The 27,115-nt window shown below is 47.8% G+C and overlaps 1 protein-coding gene across 6 annotated transcripts in view; it reads left to right on the top strand.

The window, feature by feature from the left end:
- ERI3 (ERI1 exoribonuclease family member 3) overlaps window positions 1-27,115 on the top strand; it is a 97,053-nt gene that overhangs the window by 16,357 nt on the left and 53,581 nt on the right. For all 6 annotated transcript variants that reach the window (XM_072343366.1, XM_072343368.1, XM_072343369.1 and 3 more), the window contains exons 3-5: window positions 4,252-4,368; window positions 7,982-8,041; window positions 9,833-9,924. In XM_072343366.1, the coding sequence (XP_072199467.1) occupies window positions 4,252-4,368; window positions 7,982-8,041; window positions 9,833-9,924 (269 nt within the window). The remainder of the gene's footprint in view (window positions 1-4,251; window positions 4,369-7,981; window positions 8,042-9,832; window positions 9,925-27,115) is intronic.

The raw sequence follows: 27,115 nt of genomic DNA, 5'->3' as shown, positions 1-27,115 counted from the left end.
GTTAAGGGTAGTGCTGTCCTTACTGTGTCCCTTTTCCATTTTAATTGCCTTGGGAAAGGAAAAAAAAAAAAGTAGAATTGCAGGCCTTTAAAAGCTCTGATTCTTCCTGCTCCTCGCCACCCCCCTGCACCCACCCGGATCTCGGAGGCATCAACTCTCATCTGTCAAAGTGTAAATCAGCAATTAAAACACAAACAGCGAAATGCCAAAGATGACCCGAAGCACAAAGCAACTGACAAACAAGTCCGGACAAATCGGCGGATAATTTATAAGCATTGCCCTAAAATCTAATTATTTGGCAATTCGAATTTGCAGCCGGCCAGGGCTGTGCAATAAATTTAACCCGCCATAAATTATTTAGGAGCAGCCCGTGGTGTAAATCAAAACCACAAGTGTTTGTTTAAGAAATCAGCTTCTTGTGCATAAAACGACTTTTTGTTTTTCAAGAGGGGACGAGAAAAAATGGCTGAAGGAAATGAGCTGTGCTGAGCCTGTATCCCTTCCGTGGGACCCCCTCATCTGTTCTGCCTGCACCTCTTTGGAGGTATGGTGTGGTCTTTGGGAGGATGTTTTATGCTTTTCCCTACCAGAAAGAAATCCTCTTCTCTCAAAGGCATCTGCTTGTTTTTATTGCGTTTTGAATAGTAGGCTCTGATTTTTATGGGCACCTTTTATTCTCGTGTTTATTAAACTTCTTCACAGATGCGGGTGGGTGTAAGGGAGAGATTCCTCCCTGGTAGTTTTAGGATGGAGTTGTCCACATGGTCTTCCTCAAATACGTAATAGTTGTTCTGTAGTATGCCCTGTCCTCAGCTCACGTATGATTCTGGGTTAGAGGGCTTTTGAGAGCCAGGGAGTTCAGCAGGGCACGGAGTTCAGCAGGGCATGGAGTGTGTGTGTAGTCCTGCTGGGTCAAAGCGGTGAGCAAAGAAGTTCTGCTGTGGGATGAGTGCAACCTCAGCTGCTTTCTTTGCCAAACCCCAGAGGTCACGTTGCTACAAGGAGACACCAAGTAGGTGTAGTTACCTGCTTGTGCAGAGCTTCAGTTGCCAATAAAACGGAGAGTCTGTGCTGTTGTGTAGCAGGGATGGGAGCTGTATTTAAGGTGGCTGGGCAGGAAAAGGCTGGTTTTATGGCACTGATTCCTCATGAATTTTTCAGATCCCTTTGAAAGGGAAGCCCAGCACTGCTGGGTAGTGCCCTGCGGACGGCCCGGCCGCATTGCTGGCACCCAGCACCTCTTCTCGGGGAATGTTTAAAGAAACAAGGCAAATCCGAGCCAGCTGTCACATAGATTTGTTTGAATTACCACGAAATCATAAAGGCAAGGTTGTTGTAAAGAGTGCGGGCTGGGTAATGGATCCGTGTAAGCCTGCGGCTCTGAGGGTTCTATTGTTGTGGAGTTTGGGGAGCAGCAGAGGGAGGGACAGGGTGCTCCAGCCTCTGTAAGCGCATTAGTATTGATTTTGGAAGCTCTGTGTTCTAACAATATAAATGCAAATGCCCGTAATTGGGAGCCGAGCGCAGAATTTCCCCACACAAACCATATTCAACTTTTCACCGCGCGGAAAGGAAAATAAAAAGCTGCTTATTTATTGCCGGCGGTTTGAATCCCGGATTTCCTTTCAAGTTACTTCGCAGTGGTAAATAAAAGCTCCTAATTGCGGCGCTGGCACAATTCAAACGGGGGCGTTTGGGGCTGTGGGCCCCCCCCGGCATTGCTGCAGGGTGCTGGGTGGGGGAAGCAGCAATGCTGAGGCACACAGGAGGCAGTCAGAGTGATGGGAAGGGGATGTCAGTGAGGCTCTGCATAAGTTCCCTGTGCTGCTCTTTGCTCCTTTTCTCACCTGGCCATAGCATTGTGTGTAGGGATGGAGCTTACCGGGCTGCTGGGAGGTGTGTGTGTGTGTGTGTGTGTGTGTGTGTGTTAGGGCTCACCATTTCATCATAATTACTAATGAAATCCTAGATCTGTAATAACATTTTGGATATCTAAAACAAACCATATGCTTGTTAAAAAAAAAAAGAAGGGAAGGGGGGGAAAAGTGGCAACAGATCAACTTGAAGCCATAAATTCTCGGTAATAGAGGCCTCTCTTTTTTTTTTTTTCCCCTTTTCTGTTTATGTTTGATAGATATTTTTGTTTCTGCAGGAATGTCAACTCTTAATTTCATGATGTATCATGGGCTTAAGAAAATTGAATTTAATAAAGGCAAAAGATGAATGGCACCTTTAAAGGTCCCAACACTTGTCTTTATTAGCAGGACAAACTGCAGGGTCTCCGAACACTGCTTCTCTCCAAATGAAAGTTTAAATGAAAAGTACAGCAGTGTCACAGGTTAAATTTCATTGCAGGACTGGCTAACGTTGTTACTGAGGAGTGGGGCTGATTTCATGGGGCCGGGATCTGTTGCCTTAGATACCGACGGAGCAAACACTGCCAGAGCCTGGAAAAATCTCCGCTATAGGAAGCGTGCAGATAAACAGCCTTTGGGGAACGCTCCTTTACCACTTGCTTAAAAACAGACCGAATAAGCCCTGAAGTGCTGCTACTCTTTCTCCCAAGCTGAAGTTGCTCTGCGGGTCCCACCCTGATTGCTTGGCTGTGTGCTTCCCCAGACCTGCGCTAATGCTGGATGTTGTTAAATTTTCCACATTTCTAGTAGCATTTAGTTTTTATTTCCTCGGCCTATTTTAACCTGACCCTCCTGGCTGTGCTTCCTGCTGTCAGTGTTGGAAAGTAGTGCCTTTGTGCATCAGCATCCCACCACTCCATGGTGACACTCTGTGTGTGTTTCATTGCCCCATTCAGCTGTGTCCTCATCCAGCCTCACTTTCTCCAGTTCAGTGGGAGATGCCACATGGCTTTGCCTTTGGCTGCAGCCGGGCAGTGCTCAGCCATTCTCCCTCTGTCTTCCTCCCTGTTGTCCATTCTTAGCTGTGGGATCCTCAGGTCCTCCCGGCCCTTCAGTGGGTAGTGCAGCACAGGGAGAGATGCTCCCAAAGCTGCTCTGTGTGCACAGCTGCCCCTGTGAAGCCATCTGACTTCTGGCTGCCTCTCTCTGTGCACTCCAGCACTGCATACGCTCGGATCCATTCATTTCTTCAACCTGCAGGCACGTGCCCCCTAGAGCACATCCTGCTTAGGGCCGGATACCTCTCCTCCCGGGGACACGCTGGGTGTTTCCTCTATTTACATTATTTGCTGTTTCCATTTACCCACCCACTGCTGTGTCACGATGTCATCAGCTCGCACGTATGACCTCACATTAATTTCCCTCTGCGGGTCATGGGGGTTGCAGCCAGGGTCCAAAACGGTGTTAGTTCCTCTGCAGCGACTGCACTTCTACATGCTAATTTTACTCACAGGAGTTATATATATATATATATTTGTATTATTTGTCTCTTCCAGATGTTTTCAGGCAGTTGTTGTGGTTCTTTTTTTGGCGTTGTTGTTAAACTAATTCCATTCATGTTTTAAAAATTTATGAAAGCGCTAATAAAAATGTCAGGGTGGTAAAAATGTGAGCTTTTGCTCAGCTTTGATTAAATTTTGCAAACTGTTTTTGAATATTAAAAAGCAATATTTTTTTGTATTCTCTCTCCCCCTCTCCCTTTCCTCCCCAGAAGTGATTTGAGAGGCTCGGTGCGTGGATATCACTCAGCAGGCTCATTTGCACTCCAGAACCTCGGTGCCATGCATCTCTATTAAATAACATAGACAAATTATTCTTTAAAGACACCAAACAAATTGTCGCTTCTCCTCTTGCATTAAACTGGAAGGAGGAGAGGGAGTGAAGAAGGAGGGCTGCAAACACAAAGGATTTTATCGCTTTTTATTCGGCGGTTGGCTTCTTTAATTTCGTGTATATTTTTTAATAATTGTGAAATCCATCGCAATGGGATTTGTTTAAACTTTTTATTAACAGGTCCATGTAAATTTTTGATTGTTGGTTATTCAAAACAATTGAACATTCTTCTGATGAAGAACGTTTTTATTTCCCTATCAGCATAAGTTGTCTGCACAGAGGAAAATGAAGCAGGGCACGCTGCTGTGCTGCGTTCCGTGGCAGTAGCTTGGGGGGGGGCTCCAGTCCCTCTCCTCCTGCTGCAGTGTTCCTTGTGACTTTGATTTCACCTCTCCTGGGCTCCTGCACCCTTGCATGGAGCTTTCTGTTGGGCTTGGCTCTCTTTGAGGCTTCCATTTATTTGGTTTACACCAACAGCTTCTCTTCTTCTCACCTCATTCAGGAGATCATCGAATTCCCTATCCTGAAGCTGAATGGAAGGACGATGGAAATCGAATCCACCTTTCACATGTATGTTCAGCCTGTGGTGCATCCCCAGCTTACGCCCTTCTGTACAGAGGTAAAGTGCAAAGGTTCCCCGGTTCTCTGAGTCCTGTGGGGAGCAGGTTTCCATTGCACCGGGGTTGGGGCCCCCTGCTCACAATGTCCTGCTTCACGTTGAGGAGTGATGACCTGATAGCTGATGTTGGTTCTGTTTACTACTAATGGACGTATTCCTGGGTGACCACAAGACAAAAGCATTGCTGTGTGTTGGGTGATGCACAAAACACTGCAGCCTCCATATAAGCTCTTTGGGATTGTGCTGTGCTGATCATTGATGGGAGAGGTCACAGACACCAACACAGAAGTTTTTAAGCTCTTTTTGCTTTGGATTTATTTTCCCGTTCCTCCCCTGTTTTAATGTTATCCAAATCAGCAACTAAAGAACTGACTGTGGGCTTAGGGTATCTAGACTTTTTGTTCCATCCTGGTGTCATCCAGCACCACTGGCACTGTGGTGTATTTTTTCCATTCTCTTTGACTGAATTCTTCTTCGACAAGCTTGTCCTGCATGTAGCGACTGGTTCAAGGTGACTCCTGTCTGTTAAGTGGAAGCGTCTTTAGGACAGTCAGCCCCATCCATATTTGCACATATAAATTAATTATATTAATTAATTAATTTCATATTAAATTTATTTATTTACATTTAAAAGAGGTGATAAATAAATAAATAAATGAGCACAGAGAACATTATTCACAGGAGAGGGGCTTTCAGAAGGCCCTGTTTTCATACATTTATAGCTACATTGGAAGTGTTTTTGCAACCTTAACACGAGAAGGCTGGACAACTACTTGGGCTGTCCCTGTGCACAGGAGGCTTACTGGACGTCTGCTGATACAGATGTCTGCTGTGATAGATCTCACAGCTTGCACCTAAGAGCAATGTTCCCTTCTAGAGTAAGGCCTGGAAGGTAAGTGATGTGTGTTACTGGATTTCTAGAGAAGTCATCTCACTTATTCACTCCTACTGACATTCCTTTTCCCAGCAATTCCTCTGTTGCACCTCCCCTCCTCCCCACCCTCACCCCAATACATTTATCTCTTGCACTGCTTTTTTGCAGAGGTCCTATAGGAACCTATGGGGTTTGGGAAACATAGATAGCCCCAGGAGCAGCCCCAGCTGTGATGTGTATTCCATCCCAGCACAGCCCCTGCGTACACAGCTCCAGCGCTCACCATCAGCTTTCAGCTGGTTTCTGTTGTCTGAAAAATATCCATTTTGCTAAATGCCAGTAAAGGGCTTTGTCTAGGCACCTCTACTTACAAAGGGTGAGATTTATTGGCCTCTTTGTCTACAAAGAAAGACCAGGCCTGATTATCAGATTGTACACCAGAGACAAGTGTTTAGGTAATCAGCAAACTGTCTTGGAGTTGAAATACGATGGTTTCTCAGATAAACTCTGGAGCAAAAGCAGCGGAGTTGACACTGCATGGGAGCCTGGCTGCCCTGCTGCTGCTTTCCTTCTCCTCCCCCATTGCTTTGCTAAGAGGCAGTCACACTGCTCAGTAAGGACTGTATGTGTGAGGCTCAGTGGGGCCATCCAATATTATTCCTCTGATCTGGAGCATCTCGCACACTCCTTGCTGAAGAATGCAACATGAAAAGGGTGTCTACAAGGGCAGAGGGCTTGCGGTTACCTTCAGGGCATCTCTCTGCTTAGGTGTTGTGGTGGCTGAGCCGTACCCTGGCTTCAGGAGGATCCTCCAATCTCCCACACCACTGCTGGGAACACACCTTCCACACTGCTTTGTTTTGTTGCCCTGCTCTGATCCCGTATCTCTTGGCAGGACCCGAGCTGTAAGGCTTGGTTCTGGTGAGGGGTGTGTAAAACATTCAGGCAGAGAAGGTGGGGAGAAAAAGCTCCTTGTGCCCTTTTGGATGATACAGGTGGTTTGATGCCCATGAAAGCTCATACCAGGAGCTGAAATGAAAGGTTCCCTCTACACATGAGGTGCTTGTTCAGGGTTTTTCATGGTACTTTGCTCTCTTTTTATGATTAATTTTTATTGATTTCTTTTTTTTCCCTGAAGGAACAGACAATAAAAGTACAGAAAGATAAATGCCTTATCGCTTGTTTATGTTCCCAAATACCATGTGCATCTTGGAATCGCCAGTGAAACTTTACAATGGTGCAATTTGATGTTTTTATATTTTATCAAAAGCCTGAGATCAGATAATATTGCAGAAAGCCAATGCGCCTGGGTGGGTGCTGCAGGTGATCTGTGTAACTGAGGGCAGAAAAGATGGCAAAGGATGGGAGAGCAGAAAGCTTGTCCCCTTTGAGCGGTCTCTTTGGTAATGAATTGTAGCTATCCTTCAGGCTCCTCCTGCAGTCAGGCTGGCTCTGTCCTCCTGTGCCAGGTGAATGTATGGGGAGAGAGGCAGCGAGGAGGGGGAGAAACCAGCCAGTGTGCTTTAAAAACCACTTTGAAGAGCTGCATGCTAATCTCCTAAATCTGTTTGCCTCTTAGAATATGGGGAGTCTGCAGGCAGCAGCTGTTATCCAATTAAAATACAGATTAATATGAAAACGGTTTCTAAGATATGAACGTCTGTGTCCCTCCACTTCCTTAAAATTCCACCTTATAATGACTTGATGAACTTGAGAAACCCACCTAGAGGAACTCCGCATTCTTAAAATTAGAATACTTTCCCTAACAGGTATATATTACCATTGCATGGAAGTCACGATGAGAAAATAATCTTTTCACTTGCAGCTTATTCAGCGAGTCAGGTATTTGGTATTCATTAAATGCAATTACAGTTTAATTGGAGTTTAATCTTTTTTTTTTTTCCTCTTGTTCCCCTTCTTCTGAGTTCAGTGCTGTAAACCAAGCAGCCAATGGAACAGTGTAAAGCAGCAGAGCTGCTGCCAGCTGCCATGTTGTAGCAGAGCCCTCTGGTTTATGCTGAGACGTTCTGTGCAGGAGGCCACGCTGGTCCCCTGGAAAGTGCCAGATGAAGGGAAATACTGGAGTGTGCACTTGTTATAATAATGATTTTTTTAATTACTTGGGTGCATTGATGGCAAGCTACTGACCTCCAATATTCAATATGTTAAAAGACGGTTTTGTCAGTTGGAAGGCAGACAGAAAAATTATCTGCTTTCTGTGTGCCTCAAGCTATCACAGGCAGAGGCCCATGAGACTGCATCTCATGTACATGTGCCTAGCCTTCAGCAGCCAAGCCATCCTGCTGCAGTGGTTTACTGCCCAGCACAGGGAATCAATGGATTCCCAGCGGTTCCCACTGAGTGATAATGTGGTCTCATCCCAGTACCCTTGGCACACCCAGACCCTCCAGTAGTGCTCATCAGAACAGGAATAACTGGGAAAGGGAAGCTCTGGGACACCGTGTCAGGCCGTGCAGTGGCACTACTGCTCCCTGTGTGCCTCCTGCTCCACTGGGAGTTCATTGTTCTGTGGGGGTGGGCAGGAGCCCTGTACTTCTCTATGGTTGGGATAAAGCTCTGCCCTTGCCTGCAGCTCTGCTGTGGCTGATCCCTCAGCGGCACCCATGCGGGTCACAGGAGCATGTTTTGGTTGCGGGGAGATGGACAGCAGAGGAGACCTTTCTAATGATCTTTTGAGTGCTGCTCTGATGGCTGCTTTCTGTTTGTCTCTCATTTCAGCTGACTGGGATTATTCAAGGCATGGTGGATGGGCAGCCAAGCCTCCAGCAAGTGCTTGAGGTAAGCAGAATAACCTTTATTTCCTGAACTCTGACCTCTGGTCCTGTCGTCTCCTCTTCATCTCCTTCCCTGCATCCTCCCCTCGCTGAGAATCGAACCGCGTAATTTGACTATGATTACAGCTTCATTAGAATAACATTTGCTGTCACGTCGGTGACACACTGCTGAGAGTATTGAACCATTGATCTGTCATTTCCAGCTGTTCATGTCAAGGGTACTGACAAGATATCCAAACTCTTGCCAGTAGATAGGAGAAGAGGCTATTCTTGCTTGAGCCAGTTTTAAAGGACCAAGGCGTTGCTTGAGACCACAGCTCTGGAAGCTCTGCCTTTTCTCCTTCCTCTCTCTCAGCACTTTATTAAATTAATTTTTTCTACCTATTTAAATGCTAAATAATACATGTAGCATCGAAGGAAAATGCCTCTAAAATCTAATCTGGAGGATTTGCAAATGCAGATATAGCCCTAATAATGCCATCTGCTTAATGTTGAATTCCTACAGCATTTAGAGCTTAATTAGCTTGGAAGTGTTTCTCCATCAATAGCTTTTGTTGGTAGTCAAATAATGAAGGAAACCTCCCCAAGCAGAGCCCTCTCAGGCTGCAGGTTGCTGCTCAATGCATTGTCTCTGTCAGGATTTCCACTGCTGTGTTACCTAATTGTTCCTAATCAGAATAATTGTAACAATTGCTTATGTGAAGAAATCAAATTAAAGGCTTTAAAATCCTCCATGGAGACGGCACTTCATGGGCACTCACATCAGAGTTCAGCAGGGTTGCAGCGGGAGCTTTGCTGTCAGATCCTAAAGGTGCAGGTCCTTGTGGGGCCAGGAGCGTTCTGCTTTGGGGTGGTTGCTCCCAAGAGGGCTGTTCTAGCTGGAATGAATGTCTTCTTAGGGGGTTTAGCTGAGGTCAGTTCTGTCTAGTTACTCCCTAAGGTGGGTGTGCATCCTTGAGATTATCGTGGCCCATTTCTGAAGCGGATCCAGAACATCTGTCCCTGTGGGAAGCTTATTGGGAATACTGGGCTCACTTGAAACCCAGGCTGAGTGAATTGTAAGGAGGAACGAGAGACCAAACCTGGGAGTGAAAGGGGGAACGCCTGCCTTTGGCTGTGACTGCTGCAGTGTTCAGATGTGCTCTGTCCTTTGTCGCTCTCTCTCTCCCATACCCTTTGTGTGAAGTGGAGTGTGTGAGCAGTGCTGTGGGTTAGGGACACCATCCCAGGATGCTTGTGTTATCCTGGATATTCAAGCAGGTATTCAGAAGCTCCTGCTCAGATTTGTTTGACTGCCTCATGCCCTTCAGCTTACAGCCTGATGCCTGGAGGGCCATTGTAGAGCCTCTTGCTTTGGCTTCTCTTGCCCTCCCCCAGACCACACTGGAGTGCTTCAAGAAATAAGTGCATTCTTCTTGGCTGGAGGGGAAACAGGTTGAGGTCCCTACAAACACACTTGGTACAGGGAGAGGAGAAGTGCAGGAATGCCAGGCAACAGCACAGCTGAATTGTCCCATTAAAGCTGCACAACTTCCATCCCTCTGTGAGCAGAACGGCTGCAGTGCCTGATAAGATCATCTCCGCTCTGGTTGCCTGGTGTCTCCTATCAGAAATCTTCAAAGGTCCAAACGTGCTGTTGTTCAGATGGCAAGCAAAAAGAGAAGAGAGAGAGGGAGAGGGGTGGATAAGATCACAATTTTCTTCTCTCTTGATTGCAAGCAGCTTATCTGAGTTTAACTGTTGTGGCTCGGCCTGTCTCTGCAAAACTCATCCCCTTTTCTTGCCTTCCTTTTAGAGGGTCGACGAGTGGATGGCGAAGGAAGGCCTCTTAGATCCCAGCGTCAAGTCGATTTTTGTGACCTGTGGAGACTGGGATTTGAAAGTGATGTGAGTATGGAAAGGGAGGGAGGTTTTTCTGGGCTTTATTGTGCTCCATGCTTGCCTGTAATGTGGATATCTTTGTCCTTACAAGCCTTCGACTGTCCCCGGTCTTTATTTTTCAGGGAAATTGTTCGCTGTGCATAATTGGGAGTGGAGGGTTGTTTAAGAAGACAGGTAGGTGCTGGGCATAATACCAGATTGTTCCCCAGGATAATCTCTGTAGCGAATGAATCCTCTCATAACCCCGAGAAAGGTTGAAACTGGGGCTTTGTGATATTTCCTGTTTTTAGCCAACATGTTTTCCAAAGGGATGATTGTCCCTGAGCATACAAATGAAACTCCATTTCTGAACACTCAAATCAAACAGTAGCCCTTACCTGACTTTGACGTGGCAGGTCCTTCTTTCTCCCTGTCATCTTGGAACGTTAACTAGATGTGAATTAGCATAGTGTGCAGTAGAAATAATACAAGTATGGTATTTGTACAGTTGGAATAGTACAAATATAGATGGAAAAGAATAGCTAGAGGGTACTTAAGGGAAAGCACTCACCAACTCTGAGGCCTTCAAGATAGGTGCTCGCCACAAGAACTCCACTAAAGGAGCAACCTCCAGAAAGAGATGCTACCTTAGTGGTGGTCAGCCCTTAAATGGGATCTGGAAGAGGTGGAGTCAAGCTGCATCCCTTCTGGGAGCACAGCTGAATTACCTTCACTTGTGCTCCTGCAGCTGACCCGTCACTTGCCTCTGATGGTTAATCAGAGGTTCAGGCTGTGATCAACCATTTCCCTTACACATAGTCTTTGGGAAAAGAATACAAGCCAAGTCGGACATGCTTCATCAGTCTTATTGTATCACTAAGGTCACATTCATGAGTAGGGTAACTGGTATCTAGAGAGTACCAGGTGAGGACCTGCACTGAGGTCTACAAGTGCTGGTGTATGTGCGTGTTTTCTCATGAAAATAGCTAGACCAGCAACCCAGAAATGTGATTATAAAGAAGTGAAGTTGTGTCTGAGTCTGAAGTTAATCTAACCTGTAAGGTATTTGCAGAGTATTATCATATTGTGCTGAATTCACCTGGATTGCTGTAAACTTGCTTCAGCTTTTCATTTCCTCAGAGTGCTGGGTAAAGGCTCCTGTTGTTATCACATCAGTAAAGCCTGGACTTGACACATACGAAGCTAAGCTGACATCCACAACTCGTTAGTAGTGTTACTTGGTGTTCACTGTGACGTTGGTTTCCACAAGCTGGAAGTCTAAATAAACTGCACACAGCCAGGGAGCAATCAGCTCCGGTTCCTTCCCTGCAGAGTGGTCTTTGTAGAGTGGCAGCTCCTCGCTTCCTCATGGTATGATTAGTGAGGCATGAGATATGGGGATCGAAGCAGCAGCACAAGCACTAGTGGAGATGAGGAATTTGCCATGCTCTTTTGAGTCAGAATTTGCTGGGACTCTGCTGGGGTCATGACCAGGACTTGTATATGAGTATACTGTCAATTCTTCTGTCACTGGTTTAATGTGTTTTTCTTTGTAAATCATATTTAAACATTTGTTAGAGACCAACACAAAGACAGCTGCAGGGATGTGCTAAACATCTATTTCCAATCTCTTTTCTTGGCACTTTCCTTCTCTGTTGTTGTTTTGAGAGTCCAGTTTACTGCTTTTGGTGATGGTTGTAAGGAGCAGCCATGGTTTGCTATGTCTCAGAGCCTGTCTTTCCGTCCCCTTCACAGCAGGCTAACAAGGTTCCCAGATAATGACATCATAACTCAGTGTGAAACAAGCAGCCTTCTGCATTTTTCTCTTTCATCAGAGGCTGATAGTGGGGAAATATAGTGAAGATGAGCCTTGTTTTCTGATGAGCCATGGGGGCTGTGGGGTTAGCTGGGCCAGCGGGACACGCAGCTCTGGAGCCCAGATACTTGATTCACCATTTGCAGCGTTCTCTTGCATGGATTGTGCCTCACTAGTCAGCTGGAAAAGAACACTCCACTCCTGGCCATGAGGCTGCAGTGAGTGGTTCATTTCTCCCTCTTCCTTTTAAAAAAATGTTTTAAACCATTAACTTCAGAATTCAATCCTGAAGCGTCTCCAGGGCAGAGCAGAAAATACATTTCATGTTTCCAACCGCAGATACGGGGAGCCTGGCTGCAGCCGCTCAGTGAGTAGCGCATCGCACTGCTCCGCCACCGATTGGGTGCAGCAGCATGCAGCGTCACATCTGATTAGCTCCATGCCAGTGAATGAGGCTTGAGTGAGGACTCCCTGCCAGCTCTGACTTGTCTCATTTCCCATTACTTTTATCCGTCACCACGAATGCCGAGTCTCCCTCCTAAACTAATTAAGTTTGCGTGTGTTTAGACACATTGCCAAATAGGGGTTAGCAAAGCAGAACTGAGCATCTCTTTTTAAAGAGGGAAGGCGCAGAGCTGAAACAAGGCTGCTTAGGCAGGGAGATGCGTCCTCATTGAGGTGGAACATCTAGGAACTATTCCAGGGGATTACTCTGTGCTTCCCTAAAAGACTTGCAGTGTTGCTGATGCCCTGTTCTACCAAGTGGAGTCCACGCGCTTGGCGCTGAAGGTACTGGGACAGAGAGGGGAGGTGGTGCTACTTGTCCAAGTTTGGAGTTAATGTGTGAAGCATTGCATGGTAAAAATCCCCCTGGATTCTAGAGGAGTTCTGGAGCAAGCTGCGTTCCTCTTACCAGTGTCTCATGTGGTTTGTAGTTCCTTGTCCTTAGCTTGGCTGTTGATAGAAAACTGTGCAGCTTTCTTCCTGGCTTCTTCAGCAAAGACTTAGGCATTGCTTGGCTTCAGTCTAGATGTACTGTTCTACATGTGCTGAGGAATGATGTCTTCTGGACAGGCTTGTGGGTGCTTCCAGCAGGTCCCAGGGCACCGGGAAGCCCACAGAGATGAGTAAATTGAATTTGGGGTGGTGGCTGGGTCACAGAGGAGAACCTGCCGGCCTGTCACCATCCAGTGGCGGATGTGGGGACAAGGTGGGTAAATAACCCTGTCAGAGCCAAGAGTTGCAGCATGCTTAGTACTCATCTGAGAGAAAAGTGCAAGAGGAACAGTGTTTGCCAAGGTGCAGAGCTCTGATGAGAGTGTCTAGCAGCATTCAGGATGGACACCCAGCTGCTAAAGGACCCACGAAGCCTTTGCTTGTCTTAGGAGTCTTCAGAGAACGAGGTGCTGTGTGGCTGCACACGTGATTTTTCTTGAACAGCTGAGCCTTCCTGGTAGCTCACAGAGCTGTTTCTGCCTGGATTCCTCTGAGCACCAGTCACAAGGAGCCAGGAGAAAGACAGGCACCTGAGACGGGCTCGTGGAGGCACCAGATGAGGTCCTCCGCCCTGCTGCTCATAGCTGTGCCATGGTCATAGAGCAAAACACAAAGGAAAGTCACTGCTGGAAGATTTGGCTGCTGCTGCTAGAGAGAGGGCTCCGAAACAGTGTGCTGCTGGCTGCCGGCTTTCAGCTCTGAGCCAGGCTGGAGTCGGGGAGACAGCAGCTCTCCTGCCACCCCTCCCCTTCCCTCTTGTTAAGATGCAATTTCTTTAATGAGGAAAACCTCTTGAGTAGGAACATCACCTTTCTGAAGGCATGTCCTGACAAGGCAGTTCAAGCCGACAGAGTCGCATCTCAGCTTCAGCAAATATCAGTCACTCATTACAGAGACTTCTCTCCTCCACCCCCCAGCAGCACCCCTCATTCCCAGACAAGGGAATGAATCACACTCCTGCTCTTGAATACATCATGACAGTCGTGGTTCTAATGAGAGAAGGCCATTCATTCTAGGTGGAAAGTTCCCTGTGCCGACACAGAAATGTTATTAATTAAAGAGAGCTACCTGAAGCAAAAGATGAAAGGAGCACCAGACCTGCCAAGCTAAAATATGAGTGGGGATACAGCCTCGTTAGGCACACGGTCCTTGGGCACAGCGGGAGGATTCCTTCAGCCTGTTGCAAGGAGCTCTCCTCCAAGTTGAAAAGCTCCGGGGCCGGATTCAGACCCAGCTTTAGTGCCAAGACCTCATTCTGCACACAGGTGGAACTGCTGCTGGTGGTTAAACAAATCACATTGATGTGGCATTGAGTGGTGAGGGTAACGTACCCCTGAAGGGCGGAGGGAGCCGCTGGCTGCAGGAGATGATTTTAGTGGAAAAAGAGGGTACTTGGAGTCTGCCGAGGTTGAGCCCTCGCGTTGTAAGCTCTTTAGTGTGGTTTCTCTCTTCTGAAATGTCAAATTGCCTCCCTCCGTGTGTGGAACCATTTTGCCCGCTCTGTAAGCATAATGTGAATTAATCTTGGCAACCAGAGGAATGTTTTCACTGTGTGTTCCTGCTACAGAGCTGAGACACAGTGCAGGTAGGTGATAGGCCTGTGGTCACGCGTGCAGCTTGCATGCAGGCAGAGGCAAGGAAAGGAGCTGAAGCTATACCTGCTGAACCGCAGAGCTGCACCTTAATGTCAGAAGCACAAGTCAATCCTTTTCCTTCCAGGATCATTCTGCAAGTGCATCAAAAGAATAAAAGCGTAGGCTTTGTACCTCCAGTATGAAGATGTTTGTACTGCTCTTACTGTGGCTGATCACAACGTGCTAATTTATTTCTTTACAGGAAACTACTGCTCAGAAGTTTTTTATTTTCTTAAATAAGTGTTGAAATGCTAGTACCCTCTAATGTGGTGATATAACATTGTGAAGTGCCTTGAAATGTTTATAGCCCTTGGTGCTCTTCCTAGGTTGCACATTAGTAAATTCTGAGCAATGAATTATACCACTGCTTAATTCACTGTTACTCTTTTAGCCCTTCCTGTGCAAGTGGCACTGGCTGGGAGGACACCTGCCTTCTGATACCAGTTTAGAGTGTGTCAGTAGGTTGGGCTTTCTGGCCTTCTGTCCCGACAGCTTGGTTTGGGGTCAGCATTAGGTCATGAAGAAGATGAAGAATCAATGGTGTTGGTGTCCCTTGTGCATGCTCTTCTTTATCACAGTAATGGGAGGGTGTCAGCAGTCTCTGCATGGGGCAGAAGTTGCAGGCAGCCCCTGAGCTGGATGCATGGGGCTGTGTGGGTAGCTGTGCAGGAGAAAGTATAGGGTGAGCTGGTTAGGTGATGGCGTTGCAGGAGCTAAGTTCAGAGAGTGGCTCTCAGGGAAGAGCTGGTAACAGAAGTGTAGTAGTTTGCCTTTAAAAATAAGACAGTAATTCCAACTAAAATCTTTGGATTAGCTTTTTTGTTACTTTAATGCAGATTGTTTTGCTGACCAAGCCTATGATATATCCTTTCACGTGGTTATATTGGCTCAAGAAGAGGGTGGTGAACTGCAGTGCGGGGATGGGTCTGAATATCCAGGGTCAGGAACCTTTTGAGTCAGCTCTGCTGATGGAGTTGTTCATGTAATTACATCCTAAAGTGCACTGCCGGAGCTAAGCAAGGGAGCCTTATGAGCATGCTCTCCTCTAGCACTTACAGGGAGCAGCACTGACCCCATTCATTTCTGTGACCCTGCAGGCCAGCTTTTTGTTTTTAAAGGAAATGATATCAGTGATGCAAAATAAATCTTGGATTTCTAAGGTTTCCCCCTTAAAAATAAGAGCGTACAATGCTCATTTAAAATTAGTTTTGCACCCTTGATTTTTGTTATCCCTCTACAGCGGTTCCCCACCTGTCTCCTGTTCCTGCCTTTGTTTGAAATGTGTTGATTGCATGAGGCTTCTTGTGAGCAGCAGTGGGATGTGTGACTGTAGGAATGCCTCTGCGTTAAGTTTTGGTCATGAGATCTTTGTATAGGGATCGTCATACAGTGGACTGTTACTTTTGGGTTTGCTGCTTGCCTGGCGCGTCATAGCAGAGATGTTTGTCATAGTCAGCGCAGTAGTTGCCAAAGATTTATTGAGCTGTGATGCCTGACGCACGCTGTGGAGCATGGATGCTGTTGCTTGGGAATCAGTGCCAAGGAAGTTGGTGGAGAAACTTGAAATAAATTTATGGTGTAGGGGAAAATGAGACAGGTGTTGCATGGAGTACTTCATTTCCAGCAGTGAACCCTTGAGGTGGGGTAACGAATGTGGAAGGTGGATTTTCCATACTTGGATAAAGTAATGCAAGCTGTATTTGAACAGTTATACTTAACTGAATGCGAGCCTTCGGTCCCAGTATTATCATACAGTAAGGAAAAATAATTCCTTCTGCAATAGAAATCTCTAAGTTGAATTCAGTGTCCAGTGTCGTAATGAATTTAGGCAAAATAGCTTCAAAACCAATGGATCTATAATGAATATTTGGTAAAAAGCACCCCTGCATATACGAAAGGTCTCTGATAGCAACTCAACATCATGGGTACCCCATGCCCTGAGGGATCAGAAAGCTGGCTGACTTGAGAACCATTAAGGAGAAACCACTGGAGGACTCTATCATCTGAGTTCAGGTGTGTGCAGCATGAGGAGTAGCTTCATCAATTGTGACTTTTCCTTATTACTTCAAAAAGCTTAATTTTTCTAGCAGTAGACAGCTGTAGTGTTTCATGCTGGGGCTGAAATGTCAGCTGTCTCCCTTTGGATCTCAGCTCTTCTCAGCTCCCAGCAGAAGCAAGGCCGTTGTGTGTTGGCATCATTGCTGCCTTCCCAGTGGCTTTGCTGGGAGTAGTGTGCTTGTGGCTGCTCAGGTTGGAGAACTCTGCTTGAAAAATACTGCTAGCCTGGGAGCAGCCTCTTCGTTATAGTCAGGCTTGGCATCATTCGGTGGCCTTCTTGAAAGCATTTTAATTGTTTACATGCTTGTTTCCTGTTGGGAGCCATTTTCCTGGATGGGTTCAGTCCCTTTCCTCCTGGAGCTCCTGACTGGCACAGACCTACTGGGCCATCTTGAGGTCATCCTTGGTATTTTCCCTCCAGCGTATTCTCATGTGCATTGTCCAGTCACTCTCCGTAACCTGAGAAGTCAAAGTCTGGGTGAGTGCGGGACACCACAGCTGCAGGTAACTTTTTGAGCTAAGTCCATTCCATGTTGGAGCTACCTTTTCCTAGGTGCTTGGCAGCTTGAAGAGCGTGTCTTATGCTCAGCTCTGGACCAGGTGTTGATGTCAGGCAAATGGAGGTGGCACACAGAAGAGCACGGTGGAAGCCTCGGGGGAAGAGGAGTGAGGATGCATTGTGACGTGCCAGTGGGGCTGTGAGGCAGGCTCATGCTGCTCAACCTGTTGTCCTACCTGGGACCCCCCAGCTTTCTTTGACTCCTTTGAGGACTTCCTCCTTCCATCTGCCCAGCCACCTGCATTCCAAGTCACCCTTCATCTTCTGTAGGTGCCTTTGGTAATCTCTACTGTCCCTGCTCAATTCTTCCACCACATTAGGCTGCTCTCAGTGCTAGTGTCCACCTGGGCTGGGCTCAGCTCCATCCTTAGCACAGAGCCACATGCTTTGCAACCAGGCAAGGTAGAAGGCTGCAGCCCATCTCCTCCAGCTCACTGTGCTCCCCAAGCTGAGGAGAACAGTTACATTTTATGGACCATTTAGCTTCCCAATGGTGATCCTAATTCTTCAAAGCATGCATGTGCCATTTCTGATTATTAAAAGGACCCCTGAAAAGGGGCTGCCCTCTGAGTCAGTGCTCTTCTGCGCAGTTAATTGCGGGAAGGCTTTGCTTAGAAAGTGAGGCTAAATGTTTCCATAGCCCAGGTTCTGCTGACCACAGGGAATGACCTTGGTGTGCTGTCAGGGACGAATGCGTGTCTCATGCAATCCAGACTTGGGATTGCGCTGAACGAAGCCCACTGCTTTCTGCATAGAGACACAGGGTGCTTTAAGGGTTGGCTGGCCAGGTGTCTGAGCCTTTCATCCTTTCATCTCTGTCTTTATATTGTGTGACACTTCGGGTGCCGAAATAGCTTCCATTCCTTGGGGGCCCGAGCAGGCTTTGCAGTTACAGGAAAGGAGTGATTACCTCTGAGTGACACGTTAGCCGAAGGATGGATGGCTGCGGTCGCATGGCAGGTGGGAGATGGATGGGTGGAGAGTAGGTTAAGGGGAGGTTCTTGTCAAGTCCCTGCGGTGTCTGCGAGCAAACAGAGCTGGCAAGCCATCAGGTGGTGTGCTGCAGGTGTGAGGAAGCTGCCAAACTCCCTGGCACTGGGAAATGCCAAGTGACGTGTTCCTGACACATGGAGCACAGCAGTGTGACAGAATGAATGAGGCTGGTGTGGAGGGGTTAACACATGCGAAGGCGGTTGGTGGAGGTGAGATTTGCCAGCAGGGTAACTCAATGGCAAGACTGTATGGGAGATTGGTAATCACAGCCTGAACCTCTGATTAATCAGCTGAGGCAAGTGTTGGGTCAGCTGTGGGAGCACAGGTGAGAGTAATTTAGCTGTGCTCCCGGAAGGGGTGGAGCTCAACTCCACCTCCTCTAGACCTTATTTAAGGGCTGACCACCACTAAGGCAGCATCTCATGGAGATTGCTCCTTGGTGGAGGTTGCCTCAGCGGTTCCCAGCAGACCGAAGGCTTCCATACAGGTGAGTTTTTCCTGTAAATAACCTTTTGGATATTTACCACTATCATCTTTTCATTATTGTCACCATACACAAGACCATGTGAATGAATTCAAAAGCTTGCCAGAAGAATGTTGAAAGTTGTCATTTGTTGGAGTTTTCTACATTTGCTGCAGGAAATTGGTGGCTTAAGTGGATCTAAGCACCGGGGTCCTGCACTGGTTATCTATATAAGGTGAAATTAGGAGGAGGCTCAGTAATTAATTCCTCTTTCTGTAACCTGGATGGGAAATGATTCTCACTTGCCACTTTTCCTCAGAAGTTCCTTCAGAAGCTGGTAGGGACTCTGGTTATGAAACCCAGGAAGCAAAGAGGATCCCTGGGTGCCTGACACTTCCTTTTCTCTGCTGGCTTTTTCTCACAGGCAGCCTCGGGCTGCCTGTCTCTTTGTTAAGAGAGTGACAGCAATGTGACACCGTGAAAATAATTACTAACAAATCACGGTGGTGACTGCAAACAGCTCGCTGCCTTCAGAGGCATGTCAGGGAGCATTAGAGCCGGGCCGTGGGAGCTGTGGAGCAGCTAGGGGCTCTGTCTCTGCTCTAGGCTGAGGGGAGCTTTGGAGACCTTTGGCGCCCGCCACCCCCACATCATTCCCTTCTCGCTGGCTTTTTCTTTCTTTCCTCCCTTCCCTGCCCTTGCCATCAATAATTAAGCCCATTAATTGCACAGGAAAGCTGAGAACGGTGAGGCTGGGCTTGTGCCTGCCCTGCATTCAGCAGCCAACCACAAAGCAGCAGAAGCATTTCTGGAGGAATGTTGGGGACAGAAGCATGTCCATGCTGTGCTCACCATCTTGCAGCCCTTGTGACTGCCCTGGATGGAGATGTGTGTTAGCTGCATGCTCTTAAGGGATCTGTGTGCTGCTGGTGTACATTTGGAGAATTGCTCCTGTCCTTGTCCTCAGCACTTGCTGATCTCAGTGATTCAGTGATCCTGAAAGCAGGTTTGCACTTGTGCAGAGCATCACAGCAGGTGTGCAGGCGATGGCCATCTCCAGCAATGGAATACACATAGGAAGGAGAAGACCTCCCAGGATGCTGTAGAAATGGTGTCAGTCGACAAGGCTGATGGATGTGGTCATCAGTGAGCAAATGGCAGGCAGGTCACAGCTGAAGAAGGTGGTTGCTTCCCTGCCACGGGCTGCTTGCCCCCTGCCAGCTCAGGCTGCCCAGGTACCTATCCAAACTGGCACTGAACACCTCCAGGGATGGGGCATTTGCAGCTTTTCTGGGCAGCCTCTGACCCGGGTGAGGAGCAGGAGAATGGGAGTGAGACTGCAGCCACAGGCTCCTTCTCCACCAAGCAGCCCTCTTCCCCATTCCCCTGGTTACTCAAGTGATTTCCCCGACTGTCACATCTGTAAATAATGTTGCTGGCACATCTAGTGAGATGCGGAGTGGCGATGGAGGGGGGAGGGCTGATGCTGGCTCGTAACAGCCCCTCTCCCTGATTCATGCAATATTTATGCAGGGGCTGGGAGTTGGCAGCACTGACCTCTGGGTCGGGCTGTTAAACAGCTCCCGCAGCCCCTGCATCCTAATTGCTGCACTTGTCCTTTGCTCTGGAGGATTCACTGCTCCTTCTCTACTGAAGCAAATACTAATGGTGGCTTGTGCTAGGAAGTGGGGAACAAGCTCTCTCCCTGCAAGAAAAGGCTAAAGTTGTTTTCCCTTGTGTAGAGCTGATCTGTAACAGCACAGAAATCTGTGCTCAGCCCGTTTCTCAGGGTGCTGAGCAACCTGTACTCCCAGCCTATGCTGAAAGCACACGGAGCTGTCATGCATGTAATGCTTGGTTATATATCAGCAGAGGGGATGGGGGTAACCTGCCTCCTTTCTCTTAGTGGGGAGAGAAAGAGGAGGTAATCACAGAAGTCATTTGGATGTCTGTGGATCCAGTGACCCATGTGGCCACCCACGTCCTTATCCTGCCTTCCTGAGCCGGCAGCTCTCCTTCGCGACTGAAAAAATGCTGTTCAGACTGGAGACTAATGGCCTTTAAGTGACATGATTGTATTATGTTAAGCGTCTATAGGCTTTACCATTAGGCACTAAACAGTTTATGACTCATAGCAGAGAAGCCCTGGTCCTGAAGAGTGTACAAGCTAAATGGTGAGGACAGGCAAGGGATGGGAGAGACGAGGCTTCCTTTTGCCTGTCGGAAAGGGAGCTGGAGCAGAATGCATGCTCTGTCCTTGAGCATGCTCCAGTTTTCTGGGGAGCTACTCAGTGGCAAACTGCAGTAAAAAGGGAGAAGCGCTTTCAATTCTAGTTCAGTTTTTGTGCCTGTTTTGGTTTTGAGGGAGCTTGGCGACAGTGCATTGTGGATGCACTCATTGCGTCATGTTCCCTGCTTTAATCAAGGAGTAGACATGATGCTCTGCAGCAGGAGTCTGAGTGCTGCTTCTTCAGCCAGCTCGCGTGCAGAGGACCGGGCGATTATGAGACAAGGCTCTGTATGAAACTCTTCCTAAGAGGCTGTATAGACAGAAGAAGGACACGCTCTGTGTTACTAATTGAGCTCCACTGCAGCATGAGTCACAGAATCATTTAAACAGAGATCTCTATTCCAGCCTGCTGCTCAAGGAAGGGCTGACTTCAGCCTCAGATAGCTCACTTTGGGGTCTTTTCTGAATGTGTTTCCCCACCTGTCTGTCCCAGTGCTTTATTTCCTATATAGTGAAGATGAGAAGCTCCTCACCTGCAGCCTGTGGTCATGGCTGGTGACTTCCATCAAGAACAGACTACGTGCCAGAGGTGCGCGGTATGCTAAGACTGTACACTGCTCTTGATAAGGTACTCTGATGTTATAAGCAGCCAAACTGGCACAGCAAGCCTGCATGTAAAAATCTCTTTTAAAGTTTTTTATATAGTGTCAGATTCTCGGGGCTGAGGAGGTGACCCTCAGCCTTGGAGACTTTCCAATTTCTCTTTCCTTGGGAGCAACTTTGTGCTCTTCTGCTGTCAAAGGCAAGTCCCCCCCAGCCCTCCTCCCTGCTAGAAGGCAGTATTTGCCCTGACCCTGAATGCTGCTTTGCTGATCTGGAAAACTTGGAGGTTCTGCCCGCTGCACCCCTAACCTCAGCTGAACTGTAAAACCAGCAAGTCCTTCTTTCCTTCATGGTAATTAGGTAGTTATTTCAAATCAGAATTCGTAGCTTACTCTCATGGCTTCTTATTCCCACTGGCTGCCTACTAACAGCAGTAGAGTTACTCCAGATTTACTCCCACATGTATAGCAGGAGAATCAGGCCCAGTAAATAGAGCTATGAATCTTTTTAAGAGAAGCTGTTAAGCAGTAGCACATAGATTTATTGTAGCATCATGTGTGTGCAATTGTTGATGAACATCTTCTGTTGGAGGCTGAATACCTACTGTGTTACAGCCTTGCTTTTAATGTTGAGATAGCATCTCTGCCAGCATCGAGCTGATGCACAGACAGAAACCCATAAAAGGGCCAGATTTCACATGGTGCTAAATGCCTTCATGTTTCATTAAGGTTGATGGCAGTGGAAGGCACGCTGTACTTTGCAGGGCCAGCGAGTGATGGCGAGCCTTTGGTGTTTCCTAGGTGGAAATGTGTGTGGGACAGAGGGAAAGCAGTGCTAGCCAGAAAAAGGCAGGAAGCTCTGAGAGTGCCAGGTATTAGCCTCGCTGCTTAGCCTGGGTTTTTTGGCCTCATTACCCTAATCCAATTAAAGATTGATGGAAAAAGCTAACACGCTCTCCAGTGAAGGGGTTTGTGTGCAGTCTGCTTCCCTCGCTGGGCACTCAGAGTGGCTTCTGTTATCTTTGTGCATCAGCACACCTCCCCAGGCCCTGCGGAGCCTCCACACGCCTCGGTGTGTGCTCTTCTCCTGCATTGTGGCTCTCTTATTACTAATGGAGCATGGATGCATTTTAGCTGCTGGTCAGCACTCATTAATATCCAGAGATGACAGGTTGACATTTGTAAAGAAGACTTGCATTGACCTTCATGTTGTGCATCGGTGCGGTTGCCATGTGGTGCCCTGTGCCGGATGCTGCTGCCGCCTCAGGAATGCATTTGTGCTAGCAGAGGGGCAGGCTGCTCTGTCACCCTTTGCTGCTGCCATTAGTACAGGCAGAGTGCCTGGATGCCTCTGCACCCCTCTGCCCATCCCTGGGACCATTCTTCATAGCCCCACCCCAGCAAGTGGCACTGGGTGATGATGGGGTTGCAGTTGTGGCTCCTTTGGAGGTTGTTTCTGGTTCCCCACAGTGGAGGTGTGCCCTTTGGGTTCTGCAACTTTTTTCTGGCTCCCACTTGGGAATGCAGCAGGAGGAGCTGTGCCAGCCCAAGTACCTGTATGCTGTCAGCTGCCTGTCCCCCCCCTACCCCCAAACCACTCATCCCAGTATGAGGGCTGCAGCCAGCTCAGCTCTGACATTTATTAACAGAGGGGCTTTGAAACAAGGCAGGCTGCTCCTGCAAAGGCTCCTCTCTGCAACTCCGTCTCCTCTCGCCAGCCCATCTGAAGCAATGGCTGCTGGTGTTGAAATTCATTAGTGCTCCCTGACAGGCGATGGAGGCTGGCTCTGTCTGTTCCCACTTCCCTGCTCTCATGTCCCCGCTTCACGCATGCTGATATTTAAAGCTGATGTGCGGCTCGTAGGCTTGTTGCACTGTGACAAGTTTGGGGGTGGCTGAGAGAACTGAGAGGGTAGAAGAAAGGCAGAGTGAGATGGAGAGGGGAGGAGAAGGCTCCTGTCTCAGGGTTTCTGTGCAAACCTGGGGCTTTTCAGACCCTCTCCAAATGTATTGTCTTGGCACAGCTGCTGCTTGTGGATTGAAGTGCAGGGATGGAGGCACAGGGAAGGCAGTCACCTGGCAGGGGTTCCTCCAGCCCCTTGACCAGGCCTTGCTCTTGGCAGCTGTCCTACTCCCTTAGGTAACACTTCTGCTCTGTGCTGCCACATTCCAGCATCTCCACTGAGCTCCCCATGCTCCTTCAGCAGAGGATTTCCAGGGCAGGAGTGTGCTCACCCTCTCCTTGGCAGCTCAGTGCAGCGGGGTTGGCTGGGCCACAATTAAAATGTTCTGCATCTCTTCCAACTCAAGGTCTTCAGTGTATATATATATTTATTTATTTTTTCTTTCTTTCTTTTTTTTTTTGAAAGCTGCAACCAGGTCTATAAATATCAAGATTTAATGTCCCTTTATCTTTCCCAAAGAGAGGCTTATTCTTTAAACTGGCTCAATATCAATACACCCAGTGTGTAGAAAGTGGCCCAATTTCTTTGTCTCCTGACATCCTGAACCCAGAAGCAGATGGACGTTAACCAGCTCTGATGAGTTGGGAGAATCAAGCATTAATTTTTTATATGCGAGGACCACCTGAGTGACGGAAATCAATTATGGCCGGCCCTCCCCTTCCATATTAATGTGGCGGCTCTGAGCAGAGGCGGAGGAACCTGTTGAAATGAGAAACCCCTATTTCTTAGTTTGACCCCCTAGATAATTAGGGTTAAATTGATATGCTATCGCACCGGTGACACATTTTATCTGCTTCTGTTTGTACAAGAGGATACAATAGTGGAGGAAGGACCAATTTGTGCCCTGCTTTAGCTAACCAGACTGAGATAAAAGGTGTCACTAGTATGATAACGTTCTTGCCTCACGCTCCTTTATTGTTGCTCAATTTGCCTTCTTTTTTTTTTTTTCTTTTTTTTAATCCCATTCTCTCTTACTTTCAATACCCTTGGTCATATTTTAACTCCATGCCATCGCATAATGATGCCCCACTAAATGTGTGTGGAGATAGGCAACTCTGGCTGACAGCCTTCCCCGATAACCGAATTCCAGCCCATCCATCACTTGGCTGCTCTCCTTAACTTAAGGGAAGTGATAACTAAAGCAAGGCCGTTTATCACCGCTGAGCTGTGCGCTTCTCACTGGCATCAGTGGGAGGAATGCAGTCAGGTGGCCTCATTTCCCATTTACATCCCATTCTTCTCCAGACCCCCATTTACCCTGCAGCGTGAAGAGAACCAGGGCCAGAAAATAGAGCCTGGGGTAAAGGAGCTCTCTGAAAATGGAAGTGCAGGCTTAAGCAGAGCTGCATTGAGGGCTGGAGGATCCCACAGCCAGTTCTAGGCTTCTCTCTGGCAAATGCCTGAAGCACAGTTGTTGACTGGTGGGATTGTGTGGAGAGGAGGCAGCGAGTCTTCATTCAGAAGCTGGGAGCATGGTGGGACCCTTGTTGTTCACCTGCTGCCCAGGGAAGCAGAGGAGTCTCCATCCCTGGTGGTATTTCAGAGATATGTGGATGTGGCACTGAGGAATGTGGTTAAGTGATGGGCTCTGGCAGGTTGGGTTGACGTTTGCACCTGATGGTCTTGAAGGTCTTCTCCAGCCTTGATGACTCTGTGATTCTGTATACTGAGCTATTTGCTTGAGCACAGCTGTTCTACTCATCAAGGCTGAATTTTGCCAAACGAGGAGCCATACTGAGCATAAGGCCTGTTTGCCAAGTGATAGAATAATTTGAGTTGGAAGGGACCTTTAAAGGCCATCTAGTCCAACTCTTCCACAATTGAGCAGGGTCACCTACAGCTAGATCAGGTTGCTCAGAGCCTGGTGCAGCTTGGTCCAAATGAGCTTCTCGAGTCAACAGTGATCCTAATAAATGGAGATGCTTTCTTAAGGACCTTGGCAGTATTATTCCCCAGGAGACCAGGTTTGCCATGCCCATTTCAACCTGGAGAAGATGATGGAGAAACTGCTGCCAGGTCCCCAGGCTGGGGAGCATGGATCCACTGCAGGTGACAACCTTGGAGCTAGGAGTGCTTTCTTGGACCCCGCCTTCTGTGCAATGAGAACCCCCCAAATCCCCATGTCTATGCTGAGAGCTCTGCTGCCCCAGACTATACCAGAACACAGGGCTGTCCTTTGGTAAGGACAAGGTGCTCAGGGGCAGTCTCCCTTATAGCCTGGGGCCACCTGACCTGAAGCTCCTAGCTCAGGAATTAGAGGCTGACAACCTGCACAGGTTATGGCATGAGTATGGAGCTGCCAGTGCTTTAAAAACTTCACGAAGTCTCTCTGGTGCTAATGTGAAATGAGAAGAGCAGAAGCACAGAGAGGGAGGGGGAATGTCCTTAGGTCACACAGCTCCACAGCCAGTTTCTGGGGTTGTTACTTGTTTGCAAAAATGGGTCATTTGTTTAGTTGACATATTTATTTGGAACATTTATTTTCTCCAATTAAAGCCCCCCTGTCCAGTGCCCTGGGCTTACTGCCATCAGTCTCAGGGTGAGAGAAGAACCAAGCTGTCCTCTTTCCTGTCCCTTTTGGTCCCATGGGGATGAAAATGCTTTGATGTCATTCACTGCACTGGGTGGTTAGCTGTCTCTTCATGTGGCTAACAAGAACAGTGCTGTACTGACTTGTCCTGGGCCCTGTCCAAATGTTAGGTGAGATGAAAATTATTCCTCTAGCTGGAGCCAGGTTGAAGGCTGTATTAATGAAGATTTCTTGGGCTGAGAGGACAGACCATTTAGTTACACACTTCTTGCTAACTGCTCTTGTGGTCCTCTCTAACTAAAGTGCGCAGTCCCAGAGGTTGAGCCGATCCCATTCCTTTGTTAGACCTGTTGTTTATTTGAGATGGTTCCTTGTGATGCTTTTTCATTTGGGCCCCCATAGAAAGCATCTTTCTTAGGATGCTGGTTGGGCTTGGTGGTCTCTGGGATGTCATGGATGTCATGGACACTTGTAGTGGCTGCCAAATGCACAGAGGAGGCTGTCTTTTTGTGATGGCCTTGCAGTTGTGAGGAGTGGTTCCATGTGGTTCACTTCAGAGCAATGGTACTGGCATCAGATGAGCTGTGCCAAGAGATGAGAGTGTGCTGTCAGGTTGCATTGCTTACCTTGCAGATCGCCTCGGTTCTGCTGCTGTAAGTTCATTCTTTTGACAGAAGAGATTCCTATGGACCTCCTTATTTAGATGTTTTTGTATGCCATAAATTACCGCTCCTAAATGAGGCTATGTATGTCTTTACAGGACCAAGTGCTTGGTTTTGGCACAGTCTGTCTCTTCCTCGTCCTAAGCAGCTCAGTGCTGGGGCTGGGCATGGTGGCTCCATTGGCCATATATTCCTGGGAGATTCCTCTGGATATGTCTGCTAGCTTTTATCCTTTTCTTCCCTTTAGGAATTCAGCTAGCACAGAAAGCAAACAATTCCTTTGGTTACTGTGATACGCAGAATCTCATGTTACCTACAGATATGCTGTCTGTATCCCACCTTGGTTCCTTCGTAGTGCAGCTGCTCTAGATCTGAAGGGATGCTCCCCTGGAAATCAGAGGGCTTGGAGCCAGGCTGAGCTCTCAGCTACCATTCAGGGGCTGATGGTGCACTCGGCTCAGAATTTGTTCTTGAATTTTAGCCCTGAATCTCAAGTCCAGTCTGGGTTCTCCGGGCTTTGCTCCGGACAGATGTGTGCTGGGATGCTGGAGCAGCTGATGCTGGCACTTGCGGCTCTTCCCTCCTCCCCTACAGTCCCCACATGTCCAAAGGAAATTGTGAGATTTCCCCACCCCCTCTGTTTGCAAAAGCCAATTCCTGGGGTTGTGGCTTTTAACATGCACAAATGAGTCTAATTTAGTCATTTATTTA

The sequence above is a fragment of the Excalfactoria chinensis genome, chromosome 8, assembly GCF_039878825.1.
Source record: "Excalfactoria chinensis isolate bCotChi1 chromosome 8, bCotChi1.hap2, whole genome shotgun sequence".
Classification (NCBI taxonomy): domain Eukaryota; kingdom Metazoa; phylum Chordata; class Aves; order Galliformes; family Phasianidae; genus Excalfactoria; species Excalfactoria chinensis.
The sequence above is the reverse complement of the archived record's forward strand: the minus strand, read 5'-3'. Positions and strand labels throughout refer to the sequence as shown.